The 26,701-nt window shown below is 36.3% G+C and overlaps 1 protein-coding gene across 2 annotated transcripts in view; it reads right to left on the reverse strand.

Annotated features, from left to right (window-relative positions):
- Nucleotides 1–26,701, reverse strand: part of Fyb1 (FYN binding protein 1) — a 111,264-nt gene that overhangs the window by 43,293 nt on the left and 41,270 nt on the right. For both annotated transcript variants that reach the window (XM_076856203.2, XM_076856201.2), the window contains exon 3: nucleotides 5,327–5,483. In XM_076856203.2, the coding sequence (XP_076712318.2) occupies nucleotides 5,327–5,483 (157 nt within the window). The remainder of the gene's footprint in view (nucleotides 1–5,326; nucleotides 5,484–26,701) is intronic.

The raw sequence follows: 26,701 nt of genomic DNA on the forward strand, positions 1-26,701 counted from the left end.
TCAGGTTGTGGAAAATTCTAAGCATTTCTGATTACTTGAAAGGTTGCAATGGTAAATTCTTACCCCAAACAATCCCTTTAACTAACTTTGAATAGTCTGAGGGGAGGATCTATTTACCTTTTCCTTCTATCTGGTCACTTCCTATCATTTATTATTTCTCATCACCACACTTTTCCTGTCTCATTATTATTAATAATATGTAATTTGTTTCGTGTGCCAAAACACTCAACCATTGGTTCAGTTTTCATCAGAAGAATTAATTAGGCTGTTAAAGTTATAATTCATGTACAAAATGATACCAAGACATGTGTCCCATTGAAAGATGCTGATTTGAAACTGGATAATGATAAACGTGGTCTTTGGATCCATTTCGGTTCTTCAAAAAGTAAAATAGCAGAAAATGTAGATGAACTGTATTCTGACCACTAGGTGGGGAAATGATACAAGTTAAAATACATATAACTTTGGCCTCAGCTACTTAATTTTCAGTTATTTATGATTTTCTGATTCTTACCAGCCTTCAGTCTTTTACAAGTTCAAGATATTCTAACCCACGTGACATAATACGAGTTTCTTCTTTAGAAGCGGCAGAACAGGCTGCAGGGGATAGATAGAGGCCTCCTATCTCTTGCAATTCCTGACTTGATCCCAGTTAGAGATTCTACTGTACACCCCAGGGAGAACTATAACCTTATCAGTCATTTGGTTTTGGGGAAAGCCAATCCCTCCTTAGGTTGAAGTTACTTTAATCTTTGATTCCAGGAATTCTTCCCCCCAGCCACATTATCATGTTTTCCTCTTTACTGGATCTTTCCCGTCAGCATACAAAATTGCTACTATTTCTGTATTTAAGAAAATGCTCTTGATTCAGGTTCTCCCACCAATTATTGTCCCATTCTTTGATTTTCTTTTCTCCTTAAAGAACGATCTCTATGGGCTCTTTCCAGTTCCTTCCATATCCTCCTCTTTTAAAGCCACTTGGTCAGACTTGCAAGCCCAACCCGCGTGCCATTTCATTCCTTGACCTCCCCACCCCCCCTTGTTGGGCCTTCAGAAGCCTCTGAAACGCTTGCTCGCTTGCTCGCAGCCTCCTCCCAAGGTGCTCCCTTTACTTGGCTTCTAGGACACCTACTATTTTGGTTCTTCCTTTTTTCTCTCCTTTGCCCCTTCGTTTCCCAGGCCTCCTGGAGTTGGAGTGCCAAGGTCTTACTTCTTGTTTTTGCTCTTTACCCTCTTTCCTTATCTTAACCAACCTCATGACTCTAAGTGTAGAAGATGTTCCCGGGCCTCTCAAATCTGTATCTTTAACCCAGGACTTTCTCTGAAACTCACCACTTGTTAGACCCAGTTACCTCCTCAACATTTCCACTTGAATCTTGAGCGATGACCTTAAACTTCACATAACCATGATCTCCTATCTTCCCTGCCCCCCAAACCTGTTCCCCTGCAGCCTTCCCATTTCAGTTCATCCTTACATTTGCTCAGGCCAAAAACCTTGGAATCCTTCTTGATTCTCCCTTTTTATTTTCATACCCCAACCTAAATTCCGTTGTTTGTACCTTCAAGATACATCCAGAGTCCGGATATCTCTCACCACTGCCTCCACTGCTGGTGTCCTGACTGGAGTCACCTCTGTATCTTGCCTGAGCTTCTGCAGTATTTGTCTAATTGGTTTCACTGCTTTGACATCTCCCCACCCACTGTCTTTTCTCAGCACAAGGTGATATTGTGATATTGAAGGTGATATTGATAAAACGTGGTCACTGCTCTGCTCACGCCTCAGGGTTTCATTTCACTTAATCTCTATCCAAGACCCTACAGGAGCTAACTCTTTTCCTAATACTCCTTCCCTTGCTCTCTCTACTCCAGGCACAGTTACCTTCTCCCTAGTCCTTGAACATCTTAGGCCTTTTTCCAGCTGCTCTCTCTGCCTTGAAGAGTCTCTCCCCAGACAGTGTCAATGCCTGACTCCTTCTCTTCCTTGGCATCTTTGTTTCTCTAGCTGCTTCACCTCTCTGTTTAAAGTTGCAGTTGCTGTCCCCAACACCTTTCACACTCTACCACCTAACCCTGCTTCATTTTCTCCCACAGCACTTGACACTTCCTGTTACAGTAATCTGTTGTTACCTGTTTATGATTTTTGTTCCTTCTTCTCTTCCCCTGTGCTTTATAAAGGGAGAGCTACTTGCTTTGTCCACTGATGGTTTCTGATTCCAAAACCACAATGGAGTGACTAAAAAAAAAATATTCGCCAAATGAATGTTAAAAAAACAAAAACAAACAAACAAAAAAACTATCCAATCTTCACTTGATAGTGACCTTTGATAAGAAAGGGAGGAACATTTACAGATTGGCAGGGTGAGTACTTGGGGACTCATGCAGACTCATGGTGACAGGAGACCCAGAATCACCCATACCTTCCACATTTCTACTTTACCCATGTTTCCCCTTCATGTGAATTACAAGCTTTTGAGCCTGAATATTGAGACCCATTTTGGTTTCGTTTTCTCTATGTATTTATCTAGCTTCCCCTTCCTTGGAGGATTTTTCTAAACTTAGATATTTCCTCATTGTGGAATTTACTTGAGCTTCCTAATGACAGCTTAACATTTTTGACATTTTTTCTTTTGAAAAGAACATTATCTTATAGGTGTCTTTAGCTTTCACATCTTCTCTTTTCTCCATATTATAATTTACTTTCAGAGACTCCAAATACAGATTGTCTAGGCAAAGGAACATCTAAATCCCTTTCTTCTCTCCAATTTTTTTCAAAGAGGTTGCATTTTGAGAAGTTGGCAACTCTTAGATGAATCACATTCTAATGGGAGTCCTTAATAAGAAATTAAAATAAGATCAAGTTTACTATTATTAGTGTATTCGCTAATCTCTGATGAAAACAATATTACGGGTAAGAATCTGAACCTGGCTGACTGGCAGGCCCTTCTCAACTTTCCTTTATTTGTCAGAATTTCTCTCAAAGCAGAAAAATAGACCAGAATCCTAAAGAAATAGTAGCCCATGTTATAAGACGTTTTGAAATCTTTCTTCCTCCCACAGCTTATTTCTTATCATGATGAATTCTAGGGAGTAGGTTTGCAGAGAAGAGTTAATATAGCAGGCCTGGATTTGCTATATTTTAGGACAGTCTGCTACCAAGGTTTTCCCAAAGTTTACATACGGGAGCTCAGCTTCTATAGGGTCTTGTACACTGATCTGAAGAGTTGTCTAATGGGGACGAATGCTTTCCTGCATGTAGACTACAGAAATAATGAGACTTGTAGTGAACACCTGCTTTCCTTCTAGGATTCTGCTATTTTGGTGGTTGCTTTGTAGAAAGTGCTTATGTAATTAGCCCCAAGTAGAAACTTCCGGAACCAACTCTAGTGGGCTTCCCTGGGAAGCACTATGAGATGGGCATTGCAGTTGCATAGCTGGAGCAAGGAGTGCTCTTACTGTGGCCCTCCCAGGCCTGCAAGGAGAGAACTTTGGAAGCCTGTGCTTGGATACTTCCAGATGATGCCTCTGTCTTCCCTTCTTTACAGCAAAGAGATCTCAGTGCTACTGTAGGTTGAATTCTGAAAGCCTTTTCAGTGAGTTACCAAAATATATGGGTGGTTTGAGGGACTCCTGAAATAGTAGGAATAGTGTTAAATGATCTTCCTCAATTTTTCCTTAATTTCTTCAATCAAATAATTACCAGGGTCCATGCCTTATTAATTTTCAGGAAGTCATGCTCACATCACTTATTAAAATTCCTCACTAGATTTACACTACATTCAGAAACCTTACTGAAGCCAGAAGCTGCGACAGGGTCACACAATAAAATCCAGAGTAACTAAAATAGAAATCTAATGGGTTAAATTTGTGAATAGAAAAAAATGAGGAAAAATAAACATGGTTTTATATATATATTATATATATATAATATATATATACACACATATATATGAAAGGAAAATAATTTATGTAGAAATCAGGTATATATAAGAACATGTGTTAACTGTTATTTTTGTTAAACTAAAATTTATTTAACCTTTACATGTTAGTAGGCAGATATCTTATACTCTTATTTGTTAGCTAGATCTCAGTGGGTAGTAGCGTATTTAAATTAGCATTCATAAACAAATGCCCAGGTGTACAGTTAAAATAAAAATGCAAAGCAGGCCATAGATAAGAGAATAATTACCATGCTGCTCCAACACCTTTACTTACTATCTTTAAACCTCTATAAAGCACACTAAAGTGAAAAATAGTAGTGGCTACCCATAACAAATATGTTTTTAATACTGGCTCAACTGGAATCATGAAACATCAAAGAAAAACTTTCAATCTGATACTATTATTAGCCATATCTATAACACGGATTGTGGATAGCAAATTATTTCACTGTAAATTATATCAATCTGGTAAGAATATTGAGGTAAAGGAAAACTGTGTATGTGGGACATTACTTATTTGCGGCAAATAACATTAAACAATTTTCTAGAAGAGAAAAGGAAAGATATAGCATGTTTTACTATACACGATGTGCTTTGCTTTTGATGTTTTAAATTTCTTTTTTCAAACAACATTTCATTCTGTTCCAATCTTTCACTTGTTTTTTTCCTCAATCAGTGACTGGTAAATTACAGGTACAGAGCTCAGGCATAACAACCCATAGAACTAACACTTCTAAACTGTCTAAATGCAAGTAGAAGAGAAGAAAAGTTTTCTAGGTTTTAAACACTCTACCAAAAATTCTGAAATATGAGAAAAACCTCATTAAAAATTTTAATAGAAGTTAATTATCTTAGTGGTTTAAACATACATTTACTTTGTCCTCAGACTGACAGTGGTTCAAATTTCTACTTTGCAGTATCATGTAATCTTGGAGAAGTTACTTGACCCTCATCTATGAACTGATAATACTACCAACTTGATATAGTTGTAGAAATTACTTGTGTAAAAAGCTAGGACATAATAAGCTATCATAAAAGATGGTGTTCATGGTGGTGATGATTATAGTGGCTGAGATGGTGGTGTTAGAGGAGATGGTGGTGATATGCTAATCTCAGAAAGCTTCAGAACTTGCCAAAGGCAGTAGAAAGTTTCTTCAAATGAATTTTTAAGGGGAAACTCAACAAGAGACAGATAAACAAGAGCTGCTCAGTCTTAAAAGGGTATGGATGTATGATAGCTACCTGCTCATCAAGCCCTTCTTTCTGCCCATGGTCCACCCATGCTACCCTAAAATTTTAACATGGAGCCCTTAGCTCTCAGCCAAGCATACTTTGAAAACCTATGGCAAGACATTGGTGAAGAAATGGCAAGATTATCTTTTGCTTACTTGAGGTCAAAGGAAGGTTTAATATTTCTGGGAGGTAGATTTGGGACTGGTGGCTGTGCTGGGTGAGATGCTGGCAATGGTGGTTGGCTGGCTGGATGGGATGGTGGAGTTGGTGGCAAGGTAGTTGTTGAGTAAGATGGCTGACCTTTGCTGGTACCTAGAAAGCAAAGAATACAATATCATGAGTTAAGACAAATATTTAAAATATTTAAAAACTAGCCATTATTCCAAGTATGCAGAAATGAGAATCTTGAATATAGCCATGTCAGAAATACATCCCAAGTTGAATGAGTGTTTTAAAGAACCTAATATTTTAATGGGACATGACATTTTAGATGTTATATTTCAAAAGAAAATTTCTTAGAATTAATTTCCACTATTCGAAGAATTTCTCTTATCTTTTCTGAACTTATTTGGATCTATTTTTTTGTGTGTGTGATTTTGTTTTGGATTTTGTGAACAACTCTGTATCAATTTTATACCACATTTTTCATGATGTTACAAATACAGGTTATTTTTCATTATTTTAGACCAAAGAGATTTAGTTTTTGTATCTGCTCTCATAGGTAATACATTTTTGTTTTTGACAACCTCTTTAATAAGTTATGTTGTGCTTTAGGAGTAGTTTTTAAACATTAAGATCTATTAAATCATCTCACAAGTAAGTCATCTACATTATATAAGTTATAATGTAAACATTAACAAAATTAAATAGATGTGTATCACCAAAAATACCATCACCTAGCAATAACTATTGAGTTACATAAATTTTAGAATATTTTTATGAACATTTATGCTTTTTTGGGAGAGGAGCAAAATAGGAGACCATTTTTCTATTTTACTACCAGTTTTTACTCTGTTTCCTCAATATTAATAAGTTTCTTTCCAGGTTAATATAATCACAATGTAATTTTTAAGAATTGTACAGTTTTTCTTTACATAGACACCATGATTAAAAGTATAACTCTTCTTATTCGTTCATGGAAACTAAAAAGTCTGTCTCCTAAAAGAATGGAATGATACAGTGATCACTAGCAACTGAAAACGGCAGAAGGGAAAGGGGATGGAAAGAAGTTAGATCAAGCATGCAAAACACTGTGAGAAAAGAAAGCACTGAGAGATGAGAAATCAGTTCTGTTTCTCTCTACACAGTGTGGTAACTACTGATTACAACATTCTTATGATGTGTTTCAAAATAACTTCGAGAGTATGAAAGTTCCAAACAGAGAAAAATAATTAATGTTTGAAGAGATGGAAGTACTTATTACTCTGATTTCATCCTTACACATTGTACATATGTAATGAATTGTCATACTTGTACATATAAATACATGCAAATTTTACATTTCAACTTAAAAAAAATCAACACAGGACCCAAATATTTCATAGTTATATTATTTTTTTTCCTTTTTGCTGTAATAAAAAATTGGCTATCTTTGTACATATCTTTAAATTTTTTTTCTTTGGACAAATTTCCATAAGTAGAAATGCATGGTCAAAGATAATTTTTAAAGTATTTGAGACAAAATATCAAGTCATTTTCCAAACAAATATCAACAGAGAGCTTCATCAGTTAGTATATGAGTGCCTGTTATATGTCTGTCGACTGTAGCATTATCATGTTTTGAACCTTTAACAATACTATGGAAAATATTTTTACCTTCTTGTTTTAATTTCATTTTTTACCAAAATGGCACAGGCTCAATAATTGGCAAGTCAATGCCAAATAACATATAACAAAAACAAAGTTTTGCTCTTCCTACTGGAGCTAATTTCTTTTGCATTTGTGTAACTCAACACTCTACTATTACATGTTCTATTTGGTAGAGGTAGGTTTTTCCTCTCTTCTCCTCCTTCCAATTAGCAAACCATTACTCTTTTTGATGAAAACTGACTTCATTGTTTTCATTCTCATGATTTTGTAAATGTTATTTTTTGCTGAGCCAAAGAGAATACTATGATTCCATTTTTTTCTCATTCAACTTACTGTTTTCCTGGAATTAATAATTGCCTCATTTTTATCATTTTCAATGGTTTCCTTTGGCATTCTTCCCATAATTCTCAATGGTCCTGTAAAGTGCCTCAGAATCATGTTTTGCAAAATTAAACCTGTCAGGTAATTTATCAGTTCCAGTGCATTGTCCCTGTCCACTTGCTGTAATCTGACCTGGTTGCTTTTAAGTTCTACAGCAGAGCACTCATCTAGAATTTCTCTTTGCCAGCATCATGGCTCTGCTGTACTAAGAGAAAGAGCTGCAATGAACACTGTGGAGCCAGAGTACCTGGGTTTAAACTGAGTCCACTACTTATTTTCTGGAAATAGTGCCAATTATTGAGCATGTGCCATTTTGATAAAAAAAAAGTGAAGTTAAAACAAGAAGGTAAAAATATTTTCCACAGTAAAAAATATTTTCTCTTGGATCAGTCACTTTCTGATTCCATCTGTAAAAAGGAAAAAAAAAATAATAGTGTCACCTCATAGAGTTCTGTGACGACTTATGATCTAACAAATGTAGAATACATAGAACAGGTTCCTGCAGATAGTAATCTCAGTGTTTCCTTTTTCATTCAATAAATATTTAATGAAAGTCTACTGTGTGTCAAGCTGTATCTTACGTACTAGGAACACAGAAGAGATAAAACACAAAAATTATGCATTTATGGATTTGAGGTGATAGACAACAAATAGATAAATAAAAGATGATATATATCATATACATTTTGGTGAAAAATGCTATAATTGGAGTAAAGATTATCTAATGGTAAACTACTGGCATTTCTTTCCAACTCTTAATTCCATGACCTATGATAGACTGAACTTGGACATGGTAACAGTGTTTATCTTGGGGAAACTGGAAACACCGCAGATCTGGACTCATCTTTGTGTTGATTGTTAAGGTTGAGTAAGTGATGGAGAAAATGCTGACAATGCAGATTAGATTTAAGTGTGTCATTTCTGTAGTGATTACATTGTGAATAGTATAAAAATTGGGCAAGAATTTGGCAAAAATATTTACAGCTGATAGTTATTATCCCAGAGCACATATTACTGACAAATGAGTGAAGTTTTGATATATATTTTTATTATCTCAAACTTGTTCACTTGTTAATATAAATGAAAATATCAATCAGCATTCAGATTGGAGCTACACTCATTTATTAGTTGCAACCACAGATTCGCTACCAGATATAAGAATTGGGTATATGGAATTTTCAACAAAGAATGTTGCTTATTTATTTGTTATTTGATAATAATTGCTATACATTCTTACAGAAGTAACATTTATTACACCTATGTATACATACATCTCTCTCTCTCTCTCTCTCTCTCTCTCACACACACACACACACACACACACACACACACACACAAACACAGAGTTTTTTCTGATAATATGTTGTTAAATATTTGCCAGTGTACCTTTGCTGGCACCTACAAATTCCTAGGTTCTATTGGCTAAACAGTGAGTAGAATTACTTTTATTTTCTCTTTTTGCTTTGATCCTCTTTCTCTTTGTTTTTCCTCCATTCACTTTCTGATTTCTTTGGCTTTAAAATTATGCATGTTTTATAGTTTCCCTAAATATGGACTTTGTTTCTTTTAGCTTCCTTGTTTTGGGGTGATTTTTTTTTTCGAGAGGAAAAAAGTAGTGCTATCTTAAAAAAATTTGTTTTAATTTTACATGCCTTTGAGCACTAATATATTTTCTCCATGTTTCTAACCACGTTTCTTTTAAAATACATTATCTATTTAAATTATGTGCCTATATTTTAAATAGCATTTCCCTTTCCTTAGTGGTTCATAAACTCTCCTTTTTAAGGATATTAATCTTTTTCTCATATGGATGAACAGAATACAATCTGGATGTTTTGTTTCCTGTTTTTGCCTGCTCATACATTAAGAAAAATAATAACCAATAAAAACTCTCTTAAAAGTCTTTGAAGAGAAAATAGGGATCTACCAGTTGGAATATATGTAAGGGACATTCTCAAATTGCTTATTACCTGAGGATGCACTTGTATCCTAAAAATCCTATGGGACCTCTGTTGCATATGTAGTTTGTTGTTTAATGAAATGTCATTATGCAGCACATGACTGTACTTAATTATTTGAAATGCTTCTTTTTTTCATAGAGTAAGCATCAAAAGTTTTAGTAAATTTGACAGAAAGAAGGCATCTCATTATTGTATTTTATAAATAATGTGGTTCAGTAGACTCGAAAATGATTTAAGAAGAACACAAGCCTGAATGAATGGATGTTAATAAGTTATTTACCAAATGAAAGAAAAATGTTTATTAGCCATCTGTGACCTACCTTTTCATGGAAAAGATTATGACAAGCAGGAGGGGTCACAATATGAGAGCAAACTGGGACCTGGAGGTGAGAAGTTATAGACTTAGTTTGGAGAATGGTGAGTCCTTTGAACTGGCAACATTGGAAGTGCACTTACATGGAAACCTGTGGACTTTTCTGCCTTTACATAGGCTTATGAGATTTCCCGATGAGGCATCTGTGGTGGACCCTTGCTGTTCTGCTTATCTGGATCTATTCTCACTTCCCTTGGTTATGGTGATCTGAACAACCCAGGAAGGGGTGTGATTACTTTTCTATTGGCCTTGGAATCAAAAGGTAGTTTTTGATTGTTGGCAGCCATCTTGCTACCACCAGGATGGGGCTTTCCTGAAAGTGAAGTCAGAAGAGGGCAGGACTCAGAGATGAAGAGGGACAGTTGGGATTGGGAATACAAGCTATCTTTGAACTTTGTTAAAGGTAATTTAAAAGACTTAATGAGACACCGAGCTAACTGTTTAAGTGTCCTGTTCCTCATCAAGTTTGAGTGAACACATGTTAAAGTCTTCCTGTGTTATACTGGTATGTACCACTGAAATATTTTGCTTTGCAAAATCTCTGGTCACTTTCAAATTCTACAAGGAATAAATTTGCATGTATGCAAAATAATTCTAAGGAAAAGCATCTGAGTTTCTGGAGGAAAAAAATCTCCACATAGATAGACTCATCCTAAAGTAAAATGATTAACTATAAAAATCTTAATGTGTACTTTATAATGCTTAATAAAACACAGTCCATTTGTGTACAATGTGTCAAAATGTGTTCTGTCTTGTATGACTAATTAGAACAAAATAAAAAATAAAAAATCACAATTAATAAAAATAAAGATTCTCAAAAATTAAAATGTGTTTTTTTTCACATGAAAGGAAGAGGGATGATGAACTATAGAACAATAATGAGAAGTCAATAGAAACAATAAATCTTTAGAAAAACATGAAGAGTAATGACATTAAATAACATCAATAAGTCACTTAATTTTAGCAGGGGACATATTTGGCATTTTACATTTGTAATCTTATTTTTTCCTTATAACAACCCCAGGGGGTATATGTTATTATCTAGTTTCCATTTGCTAGTTAGGAAAGCTCCAAGATTAGAGAGCTGGTAAGCAACAGAGTCAGTTTCTTATGAAGTCTATGCTCCTTCTGCTATTTTCTGCTTCAGAAGTAATACAATGGAAATTATTGGTAAGTTCAAATAGACACATTACCAAACTTTCCTAAGATCTGGGTATAAGGCCAACTTTTTAATTTGTATCTTTCTTCTTAGTATGATTTTATAAGAGTGTTTTCAGTTTAATGCAGGGTAGATCTGACTTTAGAGACTATAAAGCTCATATATATGGCATTTGGGATGCTAAATTTGTGGTGCTTCAGAATTTGACTTTGGAAACCAGGTAGCAGGAATATAGTCAGTCATGCAGGAGCTAGGAGGAAATGGATTCCCAGACATGATGGCTGATGTGGGTTGGCTGGGAAAATACAAACCAACCCTGCAGAACAGGAATTGAGGAATTTGAAGTAAAGACAAAAACAAAAACAAACAAAAAAAGGGGGGAGGGACTTAAAAGGTATGATTTAAGGGGAAAGATCAAGAAGTTTAGGTTTTTGATGTTTTCAAGACTCAGAGATGTGAAATTTGAGATAGAACACCTAATATTCTGATGTATAAATAGAACTTGTCCCCCAAATCTTGCAGAGATTGCTTATGGTTTTTAAAATACAGAAACTGAAAAGACTATTTGGAATTCCTTCCTCCAAGAATGACAGGCTCACACGTAGATAGAGATCCCTGTGGATGGTTCATATGGGCATTTTTATTGTTGTTGTTATTTAGTTATACATGGCACGCTAGTCTCATAGATAGGATGACTCAGCAAAGTGGATCAATCAGGTACATTTGCAACCCACTACCCACTCTCATCCGAGAGAAACAAAGGAACTCTGTGCTCTAGGCATTTTGAAAGACGTTCATGTTTTAAAGAAGGAAACAATGGGCATTTTGCTAAAACACCAAAAGAGAACTTGAACCACTAACGTCAAAAAAGAGAGAGAGAGAGAGAGAGAGAGAGAGAGAGAGAGAGAGAGAGAATTGACTGTGTCTGTAGGAGGGAACAGTTCATACTGGTTATAGAAGAAATGAGGATTGGAATAAAGGGGAGAGAAATTGCAAAACCTTCTACCACACAAAAACAACTTTCAAGAATCTAGGAAGTTAACAAACTCCACTCCATATTTCCAGCCCTTTTCATTTTGAAAATTCAGAGGAAACCTTGCACAGGTCACGTGCCCCTGGTCAGGCATATCCAGATGGGTGGAACCCCAGGCCCCTTTGCCAGGAGGAAATGAGGCCATCCATGTGTCACAGGGTGCCCAGTAGGTTATCTGGCCCTGTCCTGAATGGTGACTTCAGTTCACAGAAATACAGGATACCTTAAGTTGTGATCTTTTTGTCAGGATCTAAAACCCTATAAACAGAAAAACAGAATTGAGGGGAAGGAAAGAAGGAATGGGAAGAGAAGAGGTAGAGATGCGTGGAGAAAACAACATAAGGATAATAGTATATTCACAGGGAATGGAAATTGTACTATTTCACAAGCTTTGAATTTTAGATTTTTCTGCTAATCAAAATACTGGTTCCAGATATTATCACAATACTCTTGCAACAAAAGAGCTATGAGGACTCAGGAATTCTACCTCATGGACTATAATGTTTGTGATGTTAGACTAAAAAGTCGGTTGTCGCCTTCATGTCCAGAGAGATCAAAGGAACATCTAGAGACCTACTTCTCAAGTTCCTTTATAATCTATTCCTTTACAAAAACCAAAAACATGCCACCATATTGCTCCCAGCTGCCACAAAACCTTGACCCTAACTAGCCATTTTTATTTTGATACCATTGGGATGTCTTAGAATCAGACTGCACATTAGAAAACTCTGATTTTTGCCATCAGTTCTATCAACAGAGAGTTATTTATCTTTGGAAAATCAGTTACCCTCCATATAATTTACTTTCTCCATTTGTCAAATGGGAATAATATGAACCCAAATACTTCACAAAGGATTAAATGAATTAATAAATGTGAAATTATCTTCAAAAGCCTAAAGCATTATGTAAACATAAAAGATGGTCACACAAAGATAAGGGGTAACACAAAGGTGGCACAAAATCATTTCTAGGTTATCCTGACTTAACAAATCTGAGAGTAACTTACATAATTTTCTCACTTACTTATTGGGAAATTATAAAATATCTGCTCCAGAATTTAACTATTGAATTGGTAACTTGGCATATAGAATTTTATCTTCTCTGGGGCTGGCTAGGCAAGTAGCATTGCACATCCAAACAGGAAGAAAATCCATATGACACTTCCAGATTCTGGATTGGGAAACTTTGCCCTAAGTATTTTGTGAAACAATTCAGGTGGACACTTAATGGAAACTCTTATAGTTGCAGGATCATGCACGTCCATTTACACTTAGATGAACTTAGTTTTCTCAAGACCAAGTCTTTCTGAGATCTTAATGCTTTTATGATCATGGCTTCTTCCAATCTCCCCACATTTTCAGACCCTATCCTTCTAACTTTACCTTCTATTTTGCTAAGAACACGGGAGCCCTGCAACTGACCAGTCCCACTTGTTCTTTATTCTGACTTAAATTTTCCTTGGATCTTCTCCCCCTTATTTCCTTTGTTCCCAGTTCTCTGGGAAAATATCATTCCTACTTGCCAATATTAACAATATTCTTGGTTCCCATCAGTGCCTGCTTCCTTACACAGTCTGCTCTATTAATTAACTCTTGCAATGGCATCAAGCAAAAAAAAAAAAAAAAAAAAAAAAAAACCAAAAAACCCAAAAACCTATTAAGCAACTACTGTGTGCCTTGAACTGTGTGCTTCATCTTCTTCCCAAACCCCTAGTACTGGGAGTTGGACCTATGATGCTCCACCACTGAGCTACATCCTTAACTCCTTTTTATTTTTATTTTTTTTTGATTTAAAGGAAAGCTTTCATCAAGTTGTTAAGCCTGGCCCTGAACTTGTGATCATCTTGCCCCAGCCTCCTAAATTGCTGGGATTACAGGTATGTGATACTGCACCTGGCATGGGCTGTAGCTTCATTTTTTTAAGATGCACTTTCATTAACCATAGTATGATGTACTGTACTGGAGAAAAATAACAGTGTGTCCTCCCTTTATTCTCCTCTAGGGACCACTGGCACTGCTTCTACCCCTGACAGCCAAACTTCTTGATATGAAAGTCTGTATTCGCCACTTCTGTATTGTCCTTGGGTGGTCTCATGGCAGAGTGAATCATGAAAAGATTCTGGGATAGAGAGGCTTGGATTTGAATTCAGACTCCACCACTTTTACATTAATCTTCTATTATTTATTACTCAACATAGGGACTTTGATAAGTTGCTTTACTCCCTCAAACTTCATTTTCTCATCTGTGAAATGATCAATAACCCACTTTGCAGAAGGACTTGACCTACTCTAGCTCTCAGTAAATGGTCCCATTTTTCTTAGTTACTACTTGATCAGCTGTGTCATTGACATATTGCTATCTATCCACTTTTGCTGTAAACAAAAACAAAAACAAAAACAAAACCCTCAAAATACCTTTTATCCAAACCAGTTATCCTCAATCCTGGTTCTTTTAGGAAATCTTAGAATTAAGAATCAAGAAGTTTAATTCCAACTCCCTAAATCCAACCCCAATATGTACCAAAACAACTAAATATACTACTTTTATATTTTTTGAAAACTAAACATACCAGAAGTAATTTTCAGCCTGAGAATATGAATGGTTTGGTGGGAAGGATACTACTGGACTACCACTAGTTCACTTTGGGCCTCTATAGATTTTTCTGTTCTGGACATTGATATCAAGGGCATCATATGATATTTGTGACAGTTTCTTTTCTCACTTAGTTCATTTTTGCAGTTCAATCATGTAGCAGATAGCAGTACTTTATTGTTTTCTATGGCTGAATTATATTCCATTGTGTGAATATATCACATTTATTTATTTATTCATTAGTTAATGTACCTGTGTTTCCAATTTGTATCTGTAGGAAAGAATACCTCTATGAACATTAATGTACAACTCTTAATGTGGATATACGTTTTCATTTGTCTTGGGTATGTGCAAGAGGAGAACTTCTTTTTTGTTTTATTTATTTTTAAATTAATTAATTTATTTTAATTAGGTATATATGACAGCAGAATGCATTTTTGGCTCATTGTACACAATTGTAGCACAACTTTTCATTTCTCTGGTTATACATGATGTAGCATCGCACCGTATGTGCAGTCATACAAGGACCTACAGTAATGATGTTCATCTCATTCCATTATCTTTCCTGTGAGAAAAACTTCTAAGTAACCCCATGATTATAATTACAACCTTCTGAGGAATGACAGGTTGTTTCTTATTTATTGATATGTTTGATAGATTAGATAATTACAATTATAAAATTATTCTTGTGTTTATGTCTCTGATCATAATCATAAATATATCTATAGGATAAATTCATAGAAAGTGGAGTGGCAAAGTCAAAAGAACTGGGCATTATAACATCTTGATAAAAAAATGTTTGGTAAATAAATGTTATTTAGTGAGATTTTATCAATTCATGTAAACTGGTACTTCTACCATACCATAGGAGGAGATTACCTGTTTTGCCTCTCCCTTACTGACACTGTATACTATCATATGTGCTAAAGGGTGAAAAATGCCAAATAATATTGTGATTTAATTTGCATATTTATATGTGAGGCTGAGGAACTTTTCATATGCCCATAAGATACTGTATTTGTGTAAGTGCATGTTTCCTTTTTAAAGAATATTAGAAGTATAGTAACTTGTTTAGATAAGTTGCTGGGAATGATTATTGCCTCTTTTATGATTGGTATTTGATCTAGAATAGAATAATGTATATAATATAGGAATATAAATAGATATTGTTATGTATGCTAAAGTATCTTAAAAATTTTCAGAGAATTCACAGCACCCTTCAAGGATGAGGACTTGAAACTCCCAGGTCACTGACTTAGAAAACCTATTTTTACCAAATTCTTTTTTTTGTCTGAATTCAAAGTATTTTGTTCTTATCTTCAAAGGATTTGTAAACCACGGTGGATGGGAAATTTTGAAAACCAATTGAGTTGAAAACAAATCAAGTTAATGATATTAGTAAGAAAGCTTTTGCATTGAAAACTGGCTAAGAAAATTTTGGGCAGCCTATAATAGTCTGTCAAAATGGAAAGAAAAGTAATACTGAAACATCAGTGTTTGCTTAGATAATCGAAGCAGAAACTAGGATGGAGGGAAAGAGGGTAGAGATCAAAGCAAATCTGATGATCAATGAGAAGAAGATAAGTAAATAAAGGCTTTGATCGCCTGCTTAAATTGTATATCTCAGATCTAACTTTATCATGCAATGTCTCTGAATATTGTTTTTTGTTTGTTTTTGATTCTTAAGATTTTCCTTCCTCAAGAAGTTTCTTGGCAGTTCAATTATGTGTAACCATGAAACATAAATTGCCTTTATAAATGATTTTTTTACACTCATAAAATAACATGAAATTCCAGTCCAGTTAGACAATAATTTGCCAATAGATTGCTGACTTTTGAATTTTTCCCTTTTAAAAGGAATGTTAAATATTAAACACTTTATGTTTAACCTTTTAAGAATGCTGAATATTTAAATACTTCAAAAAGGAAAATAAATTCAGTATGTGACAAAAGTTCTTTCTCAGATGCTCAGACCTTTCAGGGTGCCTCTTTTCTGCTCTAAAAAGATAAATATCTGGTCAGAAGACAATAACTGCACGCCCTTTCTTTTAATGCTAAAAGTCATTTAAAAGTATTCTCATAATGCATGACAGCAGAAAGAAAGCACTGAAACTCAAATTTTAGAACTCTCCTCAGATTAGCTGCTTTATTTGTTGAGGGAACAGTGACATGTTCTGGATAAATCAAAATGGAGAAATCCTTAGAGAACATTTTAAAAGTAATATCAACATAACCCAGAAATATGACATCTGTGAGCAGAGAGGGGCAAACATTCATGTAGCAGAGGCACTACCTCAGCCTCAAGGAGTAGGGGAAAGTGGGAGGCAGACTTCCCCAACAACTGTAAACTTGACTCTTGCAGGATCCAAACCAGACATATGCTTGTCCAGCACATTAGGGGTGCACACCTGTGGTGAACATGAGATTAATGCCCTGCCTCAATGGGGTGGCTACTACTGGGCTCCAGAGCATTGGAAATATGTGAAGAATGTCCGGATTTAGCTATGATATCTTCCAATTTTTAAATGTTGACAACTACTAAACTAAATAAATGAGCCAAATATATGAATAAAAACTGTACACCCTGCAAGCATAACTTTGGGCTATTCAGGATCAGTATCTCTTATTGGAAATACCTGGAACCAGCAGTGTTTTCAGATTTCAGAATATTCATTTATAGATAATGAAATATTTTGAGGACAGGACCCAAGTGTAAACATGAAATTCACTTATGTTTCATATTCACCTTATTCACATAGACTGAAGGTAATTTCATACAATATTTTGAGTGCATCTTCATTTTGACTGTGACTGGTCACATGAAGTCAAGTGTGGAATTTTTGCTTGTGGTTTCTCATGGAGCTCAAAAAGTTTCAGATTTTGGAGCACTTAGAATATTGGATTCTCAGATTAGGATACTCAAATCAATACTTTGTATTAATCTATACAAGACACAATTTTTTTTAATGTGGTGCCGGGAATCCAACCTAGTGCCTCACATGTGCTAAGCAATCACTCTACCACTGAGCTGCAACCCCAGCCCCACAAGACACAATTTTTAAACTTTTATTTTAAATTGATAGATATTGATTGTACTTATTTATGGGGTACAGTATAATATTTTGGTGCCTATATGCATTATATAATGATGAACTGAAGATATTTAGGTTATCTCTCATCTCAATCATTTCTTTGTGAGGAAAACATTCAAACTTCTCTGTTTTTTTATTTATGAGATACAATATTTTAACTACAGTCACCCTTTTTGTGTAATAGCACCCCAGAACTTATTCCTTCTATCCATCTGTCTTTTGTATCCACCCATCTCTTCCCATCACCTGTGTTCCACATGTTCCTTAGCTTCTGGTAACCATTCTTCCATTCTCTACTTCAATGGGCTTAGCTTTGACATATTTTTTTAAGTAAAGAAAAAGGGAGCACCATAAAGAAGACACTTATTAAGGAAACTTGCCTGACCAAATTGGTTCATCCAGGAAGTCAGTCTTTTTCTGCTAAAAACTCGAATAAGTTTGACAGGGTTTTAAAGCCGACCGCCAGGCCAGGCAAAGAGTCATGATGCACTGGGGAAAGGACCAGAATCACCAACAAAAGAAGGCAGAGCTTTCCTGACATGACAGAGCAAGCATTTTCAGCACAACTCCAAAGGGAGATAGATAAAGTGAGCAGCGCCCACCGTACTGTAAGAGGCACACTGTGTAGACAGACTGAATGCAGAGAGGCTATTCAGTTCGAGTGCTGTCTGTTACTTCTATTATGACAATGACTATTGTAGTTCATGCTGTTTTGGAAGGGTCAACTGTATAGAAGAAAGGAAGACCCCTGAGACAAAAGACAGCATAAAATTACAAGATGACAAATCAAGACTTAGAGAAGAGAAAGATAAAGATACAGCATGAGAGAGAAAACATAAAAGCTAGACAGACCAGGATGATTCAGTGGAAAGAGCACAAGTTTTGAAATCAGATGATCTAGTGGATGACCAAGGTCCTATTGGAGGTCAGTCTCTCTCCTTCCCTTCTTTTTGTTAAAAACAAAATCAACCAACCAAACAAACAAACAAAAAACAGAGTAAGTATTTTTATTGCACAAAAAACATAGGACTCATTTCTGGAATGAGCTTTACAATATAGATAAAGTAGACTGCATAACCCCTCATTGCCCCTTGTCTTCCCCTCGGAGAGGCAACCATTGCTACCTTCACGGAAATTTTTCTATGTATTTTGTAACCTGTGTATGTATGTATAGATACCTGATTTTTTTAAAAAAAGTACAGAACTCTGTGTATGGAACACTGTGTGGTGTATATTGGGCCTCTCTCATTCTTTGTAACTGTGTTGGAGTATTCTGTGATGGGATATTTCGTGGTATTTTTAGCCTTCCCTCCATTGACTACTAGCCATGCTGCAGTGAGTAGCCACTTATAGGCTTCTCTGTATAAATGCGGAGGTAGTTTTACAGAACAGACATCTAAAAGTAGAATTTCTGAGATGAGGGATTTGCATATTTTATATTCCTTTAGTTTCTTTCAAAATGTCCTCCAGTGAAGTTTCTGCAGTGTGGACTTGCTAAAGACCTGTCTCCTGATGTTCTTTCTCTCACAGGACATTTTAAATCATTTTTCAATTTCAACAACATTAGTTACAACAGTGTCGATCAGAAGCTCAAAAATGTACATAATTTTCCTTCTCTTGATACAGACTCTTCAGGGAACGAAAATTTAGTCAAACTAGATGTGTATTTGCTCATTTTCTTATGATACAAATAAACCAGAGCAATTAGTAGAATATGTTTAAATGTCGAGTAAACCTTTTTGTTGTTGTTGTTGTTGTTTATGAATCCTTATTCACATCCTCTTTTTGATTGAGGCTCCATTATCAGAGAAATTTGAATTCAGCATTGCTGTAGTATCATTTCATGCTGTAACCCAACCCTCCCACTATTTCTTTTTTCAAGTACTTTGAAATCTTTGTTTTTATAGTTCACTGTGATGTTGTTTGGCCTTTACTTGTTCTTATTTTATAAACCCGAGACAATTAAAGATGTACTTTAATGATAATATAAATGTATGGTTTTATTAATTTTTTTAGATTTTTACTGGAATTGAAGCATAACTCAAAATTTTGTGTAGGGAATTTGGAGATCACTGAGAAGTTTCAAAGAACTTAGATTAAAATAAACTTTGCCTACAGCTCACTCAAGTTTATCAACTGCACATAAAGATATGGCCACCTCATTCAACTCATCTCAATACTTTAATTAGTGGCTCTAACCTCGAATGTCAAACAAGACCTAGTTTCACAGTTTCTAAGTTAAATTCTTAAATCTTGCCATTGTATCATAAAAATTAAATTGAAAATCATAGTCATATGATGCCACTTATCATTGGACATCTAATCTCATGTGAAGTCAAAACATTAACAGTCAATTGGTGAAAGTAACACATAGTAAGTATTTAATAATTATTTATATTAATTCCTCTTATTTTTCTTGTTCTTTATTTCCACTCCATGGAGAAATTCCTATCAATGCTACCTCTGAAACACATTCCAAATTCATCCACGTCTTTCCCCTCCACTTTACCACTCTGGGCCAAACCCCATCATTTCTTACCTGGACTATTACAATAGCCTTCTAACCAGGCTTCTGGCTTCATTCTTATTTGCCTACATTTTATGCTCCATACAGCAAAGAGGGCCCTAAAATGCAAACCAATGGTAACACTCCCTTTCATGATGCCTCCAATTTTAATGGCTTCCTCTAACAAATTTCAAATTATGACCTTGGAGATCTGCAATGTGGTAGTTGGCTACTGTCCTACTCTCCTCTTAAATCATTCCTCCTTCATCTAGGGCATTCCACTCACCAAGGGTCTTTCTGTCTCTATATAATGACTGAATTTTGCTGAGCCGTGTTGTATTCGTTGCTCTCTGCTGGAACATTCCTCTCCCACATCATTGTATCATTGGACCCTCTTACCATTTATGTGTCTGATTAAATACCTTCCTGGAGAGGTCTTTGCTCACTAGGATGATCTAACCTGAACTAGGTTTACCTCCATCGGCGATCTCCTCAGTCACTTGGTTGCATTATTCGGATTGTTTTGTCTTTATATTGTTAGCAGTATTCAGCATTCTCTGAATCTGCTTATTCATTTACCTTTATACTATCTGCTCTTCCAACTAGACTGCAAGCTCTCTTAGACTGAAACCACTCGTGTTATTCTCATTGCTGTATTCCCAGGCATAAAAACATAGTAGCGACTCACTAATATTTGTTGAATGGATACATGAATAAATAAATGGTCTTTTAGTAGAAAGAATATGAGGGGTCATACTCTCTTGGGGACTGCTACTCTCCAAACAACAAAGATTGAATGATAATAAATATTAGGTAGATTATTGAAGCTAATCTATGGAAAGAATTTGCAAAATTTGTGGTAAGTAAAAATCACTTAGGTACATATTTAATGAAGAGATTTTAACAACCCCTCCTCAGAGATTCTGGTTCAGATGCTCTTGGATGAGGCTCAGCAGTCTGAATTCTTGCTTAAAATCCCAGGGAGATCTTGTGTGCTGTGACCTAGGGATCACATTGTGAGAAACACTGATTCTGTCCTGTTCTTTTTAATGAAATGGTGAATGTTAAGCCAACTAGCAGTGGCATTACTAACTTTGGTAAAGGTTTAGATTAAGGTCTAAAGACATGTTTTACGTGCACTACTTAAAATTATTAAAAATTATCTTGAGACAGCATTTTCCATTTTATCCTTTTATTGTATAGGACTGTCATTTTTGAATTGCAGACCCAATATTGGCAGCATCAGTGATGCCTGAGAACTTGTTAGAGATGCAAATTCTCAGGCCTCATCTCAGACCCACTGAATTGCAAACCTTGGGAGGAGTCAGCAATCTTTGACAGGCTCTCTTGGTGATTCTGATGCATGTACCAAAGTTTGAGAACCTCTTCTGTAGAATAAATGATGGGTACCTGTTGTTTTATTCAAAGACGTGTGCAAATATGTATAAAGCTGTGGAGAGATAAGTAACTTTGAGAAATCTTTGCCCTGCTTAAGTGTGTAACTTGTTGCCAAAATGTTCTGTTACCTGTCTCTTTAGTTTTGAAAACAACTTATTTTCAACCTCAAAAATATAGTATCAGGGCTGGGGATGTGGCTCAAGTGGTAGTGTGCTTGCCTGGCATGCGTGCGGCCTGGGTTCGATCCTCAGCACCACATACAAACAAAGATGTTGTGTCCACCGAAAACTAAAAAATAAATATTAAAAATTCTAAAAAAAATATATAGTATCAACTACTTTCTGACATTTTCTGTTAGGACGTCATCCTTTGAGAATCCCTTCTGGTCATCACTTGCCCTTTCTGCAAGAGCCAAAGCATCTATGAGCCATCCCCAGTTGAAGTAAGAGAACTTGGGGACAATGAGGTGGGAATGTCCCACTAGGGTACCACAGCCCCACCCCACTGGTAATTGGATGGATGAAGAAGGGAGATGAAGTCAAAGGGGAAGATCAGAAGATGACTTTGTGACGTGGTGGATTCAAAGACTGGGGAAGAGAAGACCAAGTGTCACTGCTTTCATGTAGACGTGCCTTTTGTATGTAGAAGGGGAACAGAACCAGGGAGAGTGGGATTGCTTCATGAAGCAGAATCACTTTTTGACCACCTACCCTGGATCATTTAAGAAACAAAAGACTGAAGAGTTAGAATCTTTGTGTTTGAAGATAGAATCACAAAACCCTAGGACTGAAAGACCCTCTAGATGTACTTTCCTAGTGTTTTTCATAGTTAGCATAAATAAACATGCTGACTTTTGAGGGGGGCGCGGTTCTGGGGATCAAACCCAGGAGCGCTTAACCACTGAGCCACATCACCATTTCGAGACAGGATGTCAGTGAGTTGCTTAGGGCCTCACTAAGTTGCTGAGGCTGGCTTTGAACTCGTGATCCTCCTGAGCCTCTTGGGCCTCCTTGGCCACTGAGATTACAGGCACATACCACCACACTCAGCAGCTATTCCTTGACTTTTTATGAAGCTATCTTCGTACCTCTGTATTGGACTTTGTAATAAATACATAAGTAGAAAATCTGTAAGGCTTAAGATAACCCTTAAAAACATCCTTTATTATTACCAATGGTCAGAAATCCAAGGTCCAGGTAAGTTTAATAATTCACTCAAAGATACAAAGCTTAAAATCATGAGATCCAAGGTGAAAGTTCTGTTTTCCTTATTTAAGTCTGAATTTCTACAATGACATGGAAAAAAAAAAAAAAAAAAACTCTTGGGCTGGGGCTGTATGAGTGAGGCACTGGGTTCAATCCTTAGCGCCACATATAAATAAATAAAATAAAGGCATTCTGTCTATCTACAACTACAAAAAATTAAAAAAAAATACCTCTCTCTTAGTTTGTTTCAAAACCACAGAAAGAGAAAAGCTAAACATCTTCTCTTTGTAAATTTTCTCAACATCTCAATAGTGAAAGAAGCAGCTAAGAAGAGACTGAGACTAAGCAGGCTCCATACTCATTAACTGAGTTCTGCAAATACACAGGCAGAACTCTTCCCCTACAGCAAAACATATTCCTAGGTTTTTTTTTTTTTTTTTTTTTTTTTTAAATGTGTGTGAAGAGCAATGCCTTAAGGTTTCCCAATAGTTATGGCCGTGGCTGTGTGTGTTTGTATGTGTACATGTGCTCGCTGGGATGATTCTGGCACACAGCAAGATGGATAGCTAATTTTCCAAAAAGGAGAAGAATTGCTGCTAATCAAATTTCTCAGGTGGGGAAGGAGAAGGGGATATGACTTAAGAAGAACAGAACGGAGAGCCACTCAGGAGTATGCTACATTGACTGTTCAGCCTTATTTATAGAGAATCCAAGAAAATTTCAAAGAAGGAATCCAATTGCTGGGGGTGAGGGTGTGGCAATAGCAACTGGACTGGACATCTATCAGAAGACCCGAGTTGATTGCCTGAGGACACTGATCTGAGTAGTGAGTGGGGTTGAACTGAGTTGACTTGGGCCTGAGATGGGAGTGACTCACACAAGCTGGAGTGTGTAGGTGTCTAATAGTTGTAACTAGCTGGGGGTGGTCCTTTTGGTCTCACCGAGGAAAATCCCTGACTTCTTCTGGGGATTATAAGAGAAAAATTGCTATAAAAGAATGTAGAATCACTGTTCTATGATATTATAACAGACTCAACTATTTATGTAACTTTCACATGCAAATTTCTACTGTGTCTGATGTTTTGAAAATATTTCAGTCTTCAGGCACCCTAACTCCCCAGGGTTCTTATTGGTCACTCCTTTAAGAATACTGGCCAGAATGAATCTCAGAATTTGCCTGCTAGGGCTGGGGCTGTAGCTCAGTGGTAGAATGCCAGCCTCACATGTGTGAGGCACTGGATTCGATCCCCAGTACCACATAAAAATAAATAAAGAAAAAATTCACCTGCTGGTGGTTCCAAATGGGAATGGGGTAGGACCAGCTCCTAAAGAAGTATCTGGAATTGTTTGTGGCTATAGAAGCAAAGAGATTGTTTTTTAGTTGTCACATTGGGTAGTGAGTGCTACTGGCTTTTTAATGGCAAGAGGTTCGGGGTCCCTCAAATGCTTATGAAAGAGAGCTCTGATCCATGAGGAATATTAAGTCCTACAGTGCCAATGGCATTTTAGGACACTGCATAATTCATTTTGTGGGTGAGATCCAGAGGCATGAAATGCTCCAGGGGCAGGTACAGAGGACAGATGAGTCTTCTTCAAATACCCCATTACTTCTACAAGAACTCGTCCTGCTGCCTACAGTGGACTCTTCACAATTGTCTTCAAAGAATCCCAAGTCATTTTTATATCTGCTAAGAGCACTTGCTACTCCTATGATCAACATTCACAAAAGCAAATCTAAACTTTAAAATAAGTGAACATTTGAGAACCTACAACTTCGGATGATAGTATTACCCGTCTTCATTTAACACTGATCATCACAAGAGACTTTACTTTAAAAGTGCCAGTGTTTAGAGTAAAACAAACCATTTCTCAACACAGTCATAAAATGTGGGAAAAGAAACAACAATTAGAACATTAAGTTTTTTGAAAACAAGGCTTTTCGTTAAGGTTAAATAAAAAATAGCAACGCAACTTCCTGGTTTTCTGATTCAAGTCATTTCAGGTGTTAGTCTTTTGGTTTGGCTTCCCAAGCCCATTTTCATCAAGATAGTGCAAGCAGCTAAAAGAAATGATGCATGGGTAATGAGAGGCAGGAGTGAAGTCAGAAAAGCAAGAGGCCAGCCTCTTTTCCAGAGACCAGCCTCTTTTCCAGAGACCAGCCTCTTTTCCAGAGACTGGGTGGTTTCAACTTCAATCAGGCATTATGCACCCGTGGGAGGAAGGCAGGATCCTTGTGCTGGCATATGTGGTGTTTCTGACTTTGAAAGATGTAGCCTGTCTGAGGAACCTTTGCCCTAGCACCAGTGGAATATCAATTTTTGATGGCTGTCATTATTTCCAGCATTTACAGTCTGTACTTACTATTTCAGACCATCTTGAATTTAGTAACATTACACAGGGCCTTGCAGGTGGGAGGCAAGACACCTATCTGGTTTCCTGAGGGCTGTGGCTAACCTCCAAAGTTGATTGTTTTTGTTGCTGCCTTTTTACTATTGTGCTTTTGTTACCCTAGGAGGCCCCTATTTCCTTGGGGGAATTAACAAACCAAGGAGGTCTGTAACCTACCTGTTCCTTTTAATTCACAGATCTTAAGAGATAGAAGTCACCTTGGGGGTGGTCCCCAAATGAGAAGATGGTCAAAGAAGTTACTTGTCCAAGATCTCCAGAAGACCATACAGTATGGTCTAGAATTGAATCTCTTAATATTGAACCCAATAGCATTGTCCAATTTAATAATGGAGAGGGTTGATTAGATTCTCTATGTCTTTTTTAGTTTTCAAATTGCCGTTTTTGTGGAACTCAGAAATCATTTAGAATGCAAGACTATTCTTTCCCAGTGCATTTTTCAAACTTTGCAATTGCTTTATTTCAAGATTTTGAGTTTCAAATTTTATATATAAAAGGGCAGCATCAAAATACAAAATGGTTTTCACTGGGTCTTTTATGTCCTTGATGTTGTAAGTGCATGCGTGAGCTTTACGAGATAAAGTATCTTGCAGCTCCAGCTCTGAACAACAAAAGTTGCTGAAGCTGTTAGAAGCTGCAAGAGTACCCACTTCCTACTTTACTGGTGACATATTTTTTGCAAAGCTGTTCTCACTCAGCTTCCCCATCTCAAGCAAATTGAGACTTACAACAATAACTTCAAGTTCCTTTTTATGCTGTCTCTGCTCTGTACAGTAAAACTACTTTGTTAGTAAATGTAAAATATTTTTTCCTTTGAACATTTGAAATGTAAGTATTATTTGTTATTTTGCATTTATCTCATGTACCTTTTCCCCTAAGGTTAGTTCCTGAGAATTCTGGTTCTACTGAGATATGTTGAGAGAAAAAAAAAAAAAGTTCCGTGGTCAAATAGGATTTGAAAATAGCTTTCATATTCACAGTACTCATTAGTATCTAAAGACTTTATAATAAAAGTGGATCCACCATTTGATCCAGCTATCCCACTCCTTGGTCTATATCCAAAGGACTGAAAAACAGCATACTACAGGGACACACCCACATCAGTGTTTATAGCATCACAATTCACAATAGCTCAACTGTGGAACAAACCTAGATGCCCTTCAGTTGATGAATGGATAATGAAAATGGGGTATAGACACATAATGGAATACTATTCAGCATTAAAAGAGAATAAAATCATGGCATTTGCAGGTAAATGGAGGGAGTTGGATAATATAATGTTAAGCGAAGTTAGCCAATCACAAAAAAACAAATGCCGAATGTTTTCTCTGATAACAGGATGCTGATTAATAATGGGGTTGTGGGGGGGAACATGGATGGATTAGATGAACTTTATATAGAGCAAAGTGTAGGGAGGGGATGGGGGCTTGGGGATAGGAAAGATGGTGGAATGAGATGGATATCATTACCCTAAGTATATGAAGACATGAATGGTGTGACTCTATTTTGTGTACAACCCAAGATATGAAAAATTGTGCTCTATGTGTAATATGATTTGCAATGCATTGCAATGCATTCTGGTGTCATACATAACAAATTAGAATAAAAAAAATCT

This window comes from Callospermophilus lateralis, chromosome 5 (genome assembly GCF_048772815.1).
Source record: "Callospermophilus lateralis isolate mCalLat2 chromosome 5, mCalLat2.hap1, whole genome shotgun sequence".
Lineage (NCBI taxonomy): Eukaryota > Metazoa > Chordata > Mammalia > Rodentia > Sciuridae > Callospermophilus > Callospermophilus lateralis.